Source organism: Pelmatolapia mariae, linkage group LG1 (assembly GCF_036321145.2).
Source record: "Pelmatolapia mariae isolate MD_Pm_ZW linkage group LG1, Pm_UMD_F_2, whole genome shotgun sequence".
Taxonomy (NCBI): domain Eukaryota; kingdom Metazoa; phylum Chordata; class Actinopteri; order Cichliformes; family Cichlidae; genus Pelmatolapia; species Pelmatolapia mariae.
The window spans coordinates 18,644,449-18,654,069 of NC_086227.1; the positions used below are offsets into that span (position 1 = coordinate 18,644,449).

The following is a 9,621-nucleotide window of genomic DNA, read 5'->3' on the forward strand; positions in this document are numbered from 1 at the left end:
ATAAATGGATGGACATGGTCAATAATAGTACTCAGGTGGGCTGTGGTGTTTAAATAATGCCCAGTTGATGCTAAGGGGCTCAAAGCATGGTGAAAAAATATCCCCACATCTTTTCACCACTACCGCTAGTCTGAACCATTGATCCAAGACAGTATGGATCAGTATTTTCATCTTGTTTACACCAAATTCTGATCAGGATTCTGAATGTGGGAGCAGAAATTTAGACTCATGAGATCAACATTTATCCAGTCTTTTGTTGTACAATTTTGGTGAGTTTGTGTGAATTGTAGCCTCCGTTTCCCGTTCTTTGCAGACAAGAGTAGCACACAGTGTGGTCTTCTGCTGCGTATCTGCTTCAGGTTTTGTGTATCCAGTTATGCTCTTCTGCACAACTTTGTTGTAATGAGTGGTTATTTCGGTAACTGTTGTTTTCCAGAGTTTGAAGCAAGTCTGGCAATTCTCCTCTGACATCAACAAGGCTTTTCATCCAGAGAAACTGCACAATTTCTCTTTTTCATACTCCGTAAACCCTAGAAATGTTTGAGTGGGAAAATCCCAATAGATCAGCAGTTTCTGAAACACTCAGACCAGCCCATCTGACACCAGCAACCACGTTCAGAGTCACTTGAATCACCTTTCTTCCCCCATTGTGATGCTAGCTTGATTTGAACTGGTTTGAACTAGCAAGTCACTGTGACCATCCCTAAAAACCTACTTGCACTGAGCCGCTGCGGTGTGATTGGCTGATTTTAGGTATTTACATTATCAAGCTGTTGAACAGGTGCACCCAACAAATTGTCCACTGTATGTTTGCTTGGAACCCATTTCTAAAGTTTGGAGGTTGTTTGAAATTTTTTTATGTATCTAACTTGAAAAATAAACACGCACAAGGTGTTTGGGTTAAAGTTTTGGCACAGATCATAAAAAGAACAAATGTACTGTAATTGTTTTTAAATTAAAATTTTTAAAGCTTTTTACAAGGAAGCAAATATTTCAGCATTTGATCTTTAGTTTTCAGTAGGAACGAATCCATATTTGAGCCAAATCTTTCTAGGGAGCTATCTGTCTGTCTCTTAAACAAGAGCCAAATGTAGGGCAATGTCCTAATATGTGGGACAAGGGTTCAAGGTATAAAAATGCTGTTAAGCACCACGTGAAGCAGGACACATTGTCACCCTAGATACTTGGAAGAGGCATTCAGTATAACTCCCAGTCAATAAAAACAACATGTGATGTTTGGTCCCATATAATGAGAGAAAATTGCTCTTGATACTGGACGCCTGCGCGGTTTATACTGTGGTGAATAATTTACATTCTGGGTGTTGACCTTTACACGCTGATAATATATGCTTTCAGGAGAGTGTTTGTTTTAATTTTATTATTGCTTCTAACACGTTACTTATTACACCAGAGCTGTTTTGTAAAACCGTTTGTTCCCTGCTAAAATCTAATGAATTCACCATAAAAGTATAATTTCTAGACCAACGTTCGAATTTTACATACATGTAGTTTTACGTTTTACTCACATCAAGCACTGCAAAACAGTTTTCTCTTACTTGTTAAATATGCATTTTATAAAACATTAAGATGTATGCGAATACTGATATTTACTGATGCGTAAAGTTGTCATAGCGACAGGCTGCCGACACTCAATCGGCGAAGCGTTTATCCTTTACACAACTGTCTTATTTACCTTTACGCTATGCAATTGAAGCAGCAGCAGCATCCTTTCTTTTCCTCAAAACTAATACTTTTTTTGCAACTTTGCTTTTTCCCCTCGGAGGCTCACTGCTGCTGACGCACAGACTACGTGCAGCTTCAGCCGTGCCCGCAGCAGTTCGCCGTCACGTGACACTTTGTCCCTAGCTGTAAATAATTTAAGTGTTAGCCTCACAGGTGTCAAGTGTGGAGATCTGCGTCTAAGCTCGTGGATAATTCAAACCGCTGAACAAAAGCCCAAAATGAAGGATCTGGTGTCGTCTGCTTTAGCGCTCAAAGGCTCCACAGCGCCATCCACTGAGCACTGGGCTCAATTTCATCAGCCAGAGCCTTTTCAGTTTTTTTTTCTCCATTAAACTGAATAAGATCACATACCCGAACACAGAATAGGCCCGATCAGGTCAAATTACACAACCCCCCCCCCCCCCCCCCCCCCACACACACACAAGTTTTAAAGTAAAGAGAAAAGCTGCATACGAGGGATTTTGTAAAAACTTTATTGATCAGTTCAAGGAGTTTAATCGAAGAGGCCGAATCCCATGTCGTCATCGGACTCCTCAGACTCTTCCTTCTTCTCCTCTTTCTTCTCCTCAGCTGAAAAACAAAAAGCACTTGACATCACTTCCTGCTGTCATCACCATGACACAGCAACCTGCTCACGTGGTTGCCTAATATAACGGTTGTTTTGAAATATAATTAAATGCAACTGATTTTTATTTTGGAATTTCCCAGTTTTTGTTGAGCGTTTCTTACATGCTGCCGTATTAATATGAAAACAAAAAAAACATATTTTCTAAAACCATTAAACTTAAAACCTTAACATAAATTAAAATGCCTGCACTGCATTTACCCAGTATAGTGTGGATTTTGTGTGGATTAACTTGTGTAGATGCATCTTTCATGTCAACAGATCATTATTTGGCTCCATGTAGTCGTACAAACATACAAGGTGAAGGCAAAATCACAAAGTGGCAAATATGATTGATGGTGCCAAACAAGGTGTTAAGCTGCAATGCTCACCTGCAGCAGGAGCTGCGGCTCCGCCTGAGCCAGCAGCTGCAGAGCTGGCAACGGCTACGGCACCACCTGCTGGCATGCTGGCCAGCTTACCGTAACCTGAGGAGACACGAGTTGGCAGACATGAAGCACAAGTGATAACATCGACACTCAGCAGTCAGAAACAAGACAGAGGTCAGAAACGGTCCGTTATCATTACATGTGGTCTGACTTTACACATCTGATTAAATACAACTTTTTTCTTATCTTATATTCAAATCGATTCATTTTGTCCAATGGGATATCATGCCCTGCATGTTTATAGAAATTATGGCAAGAAAACTCTTGACATTATCACAGCAAATGCACCATGACACACTCATGAAATATTTTATTTCTGCCCACAAACAGGGTGCAAGATCAGCTATCACGAAGACCCAAATAAGAAAATAAAATATTGATGTTTTGCAACCTGCACTCACACCATCCCAACTGTATTTTAGGATTGTTTTTGCATTACAAGTATCACTTGCTGCATGCACCAATAGCACTGTTATTAACCGTTAACACTGTGCCACTTTTCTGCCCATCTGCAGTACTCTACATTATGACATTTATATTTCATACCGTTGTTCTTAGTTGTATCTTTTTTAGTAGTAGTTTAGTAATGAGTTCTTTTTTTAGTCTTTTAAACTTGATACTGTTTCTGTTTTTTACTCTTATTGCACTGAGTGTGTAAGATGACTAATAAAAATTAATTAATAAGTATAATTTGTGTATACAATAAGTAATTTGTCTATACACAATACCCTTATTAACCATTTTCAATTAACAAATTCTCCAGTATAACTGTGGTCCATACACACTGTGCCATCCTCCATTACCGAGGAATCCAGCATTGAGAGCTTAGTTCACTCATATTTTTAATAAATCTTTTTTTTTGTTACCCTTAAATCTGTTTTTCCTGTGCGTCAAAGGAGTTTATCACTAGTCACAGTATCCAACATCATAAACTATTTCAGACCCCTGCAGGGAGTCCATTTCAGTATTAAAATCCTGCCTGAAGCCATTTAATTCTAAACTTTCAGACCTAACAACATTTCAGCCAAACAAAATTGTAAACCAAAATTAATCATGGTCTCACACACACATAAATGAAACTGCGGGAAACTCACCTGTGGCAATAACGTCATTCACGTTCTTGCCCTTCAGCTCATTGATAACCTGTTGAGAGAGAGAGAGAGAAAGATAGACGCAATTATAAACATAACCTAAAGGTAGGAACCAGCTGCCGGGAAAAACTGAAGCCACAACAGTAATAAAACACAAAGAGGAGCAGGTGGTTGTGTACCTTGTCGAGGCGTGTGTCATCGGTTTCAATGCCAACGCTCTCCAGTATCTTCTTGATGTCCTTGGCATCAGGGTTTTCATTGCCACCGAGGGCAGCCAGCAGGTAAGCAGCAACGTAACGCATCCTGAAACACCAAGTTTACTGGAAACATTAGTAACCATGCGTGACGTTTTTATGGACACAGGAAAATGAGTTACGTCTAAAGTTCAGACAATCTGTTTTTGCATTAACAAAAGTGGAAACAAAACTCATACAAACATGTTAATTTTGCTTTTATATAAAAATCAAAGCCTGGAGAAAGTCATGGTATGCCTCAAAAGCTCAATCTCTGATTTTTATGTGAAAATATTACAGTTTATAAGAAATATATGGTTTCATCACAGCAGGGAAATATTAAATGTTGTCCCTGTTAGTGCATCATTTAACAAAAAAAAAAAATCAAAAGACGTAGGTAGGGTCGACCGCTTCAGGGGTCCGTTTTTTCCTGGGTTTAGACAGCTACAGGACTGTGATCCCAACGCATTTCTGAGTTATTACGGCGATTTTCAGTAAAACAGAAGTTCGCTGCTTTACAGCCGATACCCATCGTCCACTCATCTAAAAACTACACATTTTCCAATATTGAATATGCTTCTACTAAAATACTGTTTTCTCTACCTCTATAAATCCTCAAAAATGCGACAATGTGGGAAAACACAGCATAATTATAACACCCATGCGGCTCTCCGCTACCATTAGCCAACCTAGCGTCAGCTCCGGGAGCCAAAGAAAGGAATTAATGTCGGCTAAACGCTCTTTAATATTCTTAAAATGCCTGGGCTGAAAGTGTACATGCTTATCTGGGTGGCTCAGTTATTTTCTCAGTGTTTAATACATTATTTACGTTTTAAAACCAAACTTACTTGAGCTAGATAGAAGAGCGCGTGTTCACTCTGAGATTAGCACGGGCAGAAAGGAAGTTACGTCACCGGAAAAAAGCAAAGTAGCCTTTCTTCTTCGTAAGAGCATTAAAAGTAAGTAGGAACCGAGGCGAGGCCTGCTGCTCAGGAGTGTGTTTGCAACCTCGGTGTAAAAACTTTACCTAACGCGAAATATTACCCAAAAAAATACATTCAAATTCTTCTTCTTCCTCCTGTCCCCCCTAGGAGTTGCCACAGTGGATTGAATATCTGCCTTAATTTCACCCTATGTCTTGCATCCTCCTCTGGTATACCTATCCTCTCCATGTCCTCTGTCTCTCACTCTATGAATCAGTTTTGTGGTCTTTCTCTTTTGCTCCTAACTGGCATCTCCATATTCAACATCCTTTGTCTCTCTAACTTTGCTTTCAAACTGTTCAAACTAAGCTGTCCCTCTGATGTACTCATATCCTGTATAAAAGATTTGGAGCTTGTAACTACATGCTTTATTGATATGAAGCACTGGATGAAATGTCACTTTTACAAGAATCAAGGTTACTTTAATGTCGCTGTGTTAAAAAAAAAAAGTGACACTGTACACTTCCTGGAAAATTAATTTCTCAGGAGTTCTCAGGAAACAGTCTTTGTTGTACTTTTTGTGATGAGGCAGTGTGTGTTGTGTGTCTGTGTGAGGCCCCTGAAACTAGACACTCTCTCCAACCCTTTTCCTTATACAGTGTTGTGAACAAATATGAAAAAAAAAAGATAGAAATCAGGAAGAGGGCAAATACTTTTTCACAGCACCGTATACATAAGGGAGCTTGAGAGAGTCTCCGGTTTCAGGGACCTCACATGGACACACAACACGCACTGCCTCATTAAAAAAGCATAACACAGACTGTTTCCTGAGAACAGCACTGTATGTTCAGTGGTAAGTGGCCATTCTGACTTCTCCTGAAATCAATTATCAGCTCTCTGGTCCTGTTAGTATTTAGAACCAACTTGTTTTTAGCACATCAGCCTGTCAGCTTCTGAACCTCTGCCGGCAGAGTCATCTCCTCCACTGATCAGCCCCGCCACGGCATTGTCTGCGGACTCAGTGATGGGTTTTGTGTTACAACGTGGTGTGCAGTCATATGCATACAGGGTATGCAGAGTAAAGAGAAGGGCTCCAGCCGCAACCTTGTGGGGCTCCTGTGCTGAGTATGTGAGTGGATTGGCTGTGGACACTTGGAGGCCTAGACTGGACATCCTGTGGACATTTTTCTTTGATTATAAATTATTTATGAAACTTGACCAATTGTGAATAAATGTAAACGTTTACAAGTCGTGGGCCAAGTTTCTTTGGAACTAACTTCCAGTGAGCCAGGCTTATAAAATGGACAAATCAATGTCACAAAACACAGCTGTTTTTTGTTAACATAGTGCCTAATATAATGCATAATAGTAATCAATTGCTAATTAACTAATAATACAGTATTAGAGACGTTTGTAAAGCCTAATCATAACCCTGTTAGAGAGTGAGGAACTAAACAAGAAGAAAAGCTGTGAAGACATTTATGTAGATGTATTATTTGAATCTTGTGATCTTTCAAGATGGGTGGGAACGAACCTCTGAGATTTATTTCAGCATAGTGCAACATTAAATTATAGTTCGCTTGTTTTTTAATTTGCACTCTGTCCAGTTAAACAGAAAAAGTAAAGTAAATGATCCACAAAGGTTACTGGGAATCCATATTTGTATCTCATCCAGGAGACTTTTATCAACCTTCTTCTGGTGCTGTTTGCAGGAGTCCATCCCCACCAGATTATTTGGGTCAATACTCATGTATAAGATAAGATAATAATCAGATAATATCTATAAATCATCTGCATCTTTTTGCACATGAAGCTTTGTGCTTTCGTGACTCTGCAGCAGCTCTCCTCTAACCATTTCAGTGTGTGTTACACTGTATATGAACATGAATCAGCTTCTTCCTCCTTGTCTGCTGCTACTGCTCACTTGGCTCCTGGTCCGGTTTGGCCTCCTGCCTCTTCTTCTGTCCCTGCTGCTGCTGCTGCGTTTGGTCCTGGGTGTGATTGATTTCAGTTGCCAGAAGAGACGAAGTGAACCATCCACACATGAGAGCCTGCGACGGATGGCGTCAATGCCATGAGAAGGCAGCAGCTGTGCTGTGCTCTCAAGCTGTAGTGTGAACAACCGGCTCTAATGAATCGCTGTCACGTGCGCTGCTTGGTTCCAGGAGAACAGGCCCGAGCTCTTGTTACAGACCTCCTTCCTCTCAGACATATACAGTCTGGATGGGGTGCAAAGACTACTTAATACTGACAAGAGCAGCAAACTTGCAGGAGTTACCTGAGAGGGATACTTGTCAGATAGGCAGACTGTTGTCTTAAACGAACTTGGATGTATAACATTTAATGAGTAAGCATTTATTTCTGGATTTATTTCTGGATTTCATCCCATTTCTGTAATTTTCATTACAGAAAATTATAATTAAGGTACCAAAACCACATGGGAGAATGGGTTTAACCTCATTAAAGCATTCTTTCATAATATTAATTGTCATATTAGAATGATATTCAGGATTTACTTCAGTTTACAAGCAAACAGAGGTCTGTCCACAGTACACGTGGGGGAAATGCTAAGATGAAAGGGCTGGTTAAATATGAGGTCAATAATCAGGCTTTAGTTTAACTCTTATTTAATTATTATTAGCTGGGAAATAAGTTGTTACAAACATAAAACTAAACGAAAAGTTTCAAAACAGCAAACACCAAGAAATGACTGAACAAAGAACTGTGCTATAAGTACAAATGTACATATTACACTGCTCAGCCGCTCAGATATGGCGATTCGTACCTCAAAGCTACCTGTGCACAGTCTTCATGTTGATGTTAATGCCAGAGGAGGTTTGGAGCGCTGCAGTTTCTGAGTCTGCAGAGTGTTGGTGGCTTTAAGTGCTTTTTACTACAAGCCCCAATAGAACCTTTTAATGTTTACTTTTAAAATTTCAAAGATTAAGAAGTGTGGCCCAATACCTTTGTCTGTATAGTGTATTATTAGCCTTGATATTTGTGAATGTTAACAATTTATCTTTGCATTGAAAAAACTTTTGGAAAAAAACTAACAAAGTATCATATTAAATACTTGTTTTTATGGATTTGTACTTTATCTTTCCTTTTTTGTGGAAGGAGCCAACAGAAAATATCTCTGGATATCAATGAGTGTCAGCTCCTCCGCCCTCTGGAGCAATCAGCCCACAGGGGTGACTCATATTGAATATATTTCGAATATAAAGGAAAATGATGGACACAAAAGAAATGCTGACCTTCACGCAGTCATGTCATTCGTTCCTTTACTTTGTTCCCCTCTGTTATCCTAAGCATTTCGCTCTACCCCTGATGGCTGTGTCTGTCTTTGTGTGATTATTTCTTTTTTTTTGAAAAAGTAGAAAAAACAAAGCATCTTATAAAGACTAGTGGAAAAACAGACGTCAGTGATGAAATTAATTTCAACCTGCCACATAGTATGTCTATATGTTTGTGGCATAGAGACATAGTTGGTTATATTAGAGAAGTCAAAATAGCTGCTGTGAAAAAGGCTTATGAATCACATTCACACGAAGGCCGTGTTTATTCAGACAACGAATTTACAGTTTCTGTGCTACTTGATTTTTCTATATGCATCTAATGATTAATACAGTTTTCAATGGAATTCTGAACTTACTCATGATTGTCCTTGTTGTGATTTTATTTTTATGTTCTACTTTCACAACCATTTGGGTATTTCTGTAATGCTCCGACCACGTTTCCTTACCTTTTAGTTTTGGTGACGGTCTTGTGTCTGGAAGTATGTGAAAGCAAATATTTGACCATTTCCTCTATGCCATAACAAGTAGTGCTACATGTTTCAAAAATTAATTAAACATCCTGGAGTGAAAGAAAAGAGAGAAACAAAAACAACAACAATTATGCAATAAAAAAACATAAATATTACCAGGGTCCATAAAGATCACCAGGCCTATATTTGTTTTGTTGAGTTGGGAAATCACAGCTGCTTCCTCCACTGATAGTTCAGTTCTCCACACTGACTCATGCTGATTGATTAGTGTTTCTTCTTTTTAGCTGATAGAAAGGCCAGTGCTTTTCTATTTACAGTTTTTTTGCTTATGCAATGGACATTTTTCCATCTAGTGAACAAGTAAGCAGACGAGGTTTGATTTCCAAATTAAAAATACGTCAAATACTTAGTTTTATCAACTAAAAATGCTTAATGAGACCAGTGTAACTGCATTAGTTCAGTTGAGTTTGAAAACCTGGGGGCCCATCTGAAGCAACGGACAGGGGCTCTTTTCCACAATGTGGTTTTTTGTCCTGTCTTCCTCCCCTCACCCTCCGCTGGAGACTGTAGATGGCCGTCCTTATGTTAGCCTGGTTCTGCCGGAGGTTTCTTATTGTTAAGGGAGTTTTTCCTTCCCACTGTTGCCAAGTGCCTGCTCATAGGGGGTTGTGATTATTGTGGTTTTCTCTCTAGCTATCATTGTAGAATCTTTACTTTACAGCGCCTCGAGGCAACTGTTGTTGGGATTTGGTGCTATATAAATAAAATTTAATTAAATTGATTTTAATTTCACAAGAGATGTGAAGAGGAGA

At 39.2% G+C, this 9,621-nt stretch overlaps 1 protein-coding gene across 1 annotated transcript; it reads right to left on the bottom strand.

The window, feature by feature from the left end:
• Window positions 1-2,200: 2,200 nt before the first annotated feature.
• On the bottom strand, window positions 2,201-5,030 carry rplp2l (ribosomal protein, large P2, like). Its single transcript, XM_063493203.1, has 5 exons — window positions 4,969-5,030; window positions 4,067-4,190; window positions 3,891-3,939; window positions 2,740-2,835; window positions 2,201-2,313 (listed from the first exon to the last, which is right to left on the bottom strand). Exons 2-5 carry the CDS (start codon window positions 4,187-4,189, stop codon window positions 2,237-2,239), a joined length of 345 nt encoding a protein of 114 aa, XP_063349273.1. The 5' UTR covers window position 4,190; window positions 4,969-5,030; the 3' UTR covers window positions 2,201-2,236.
• Window positions 5,031-9,621: the final 4,591 nt, after the last annotated feature.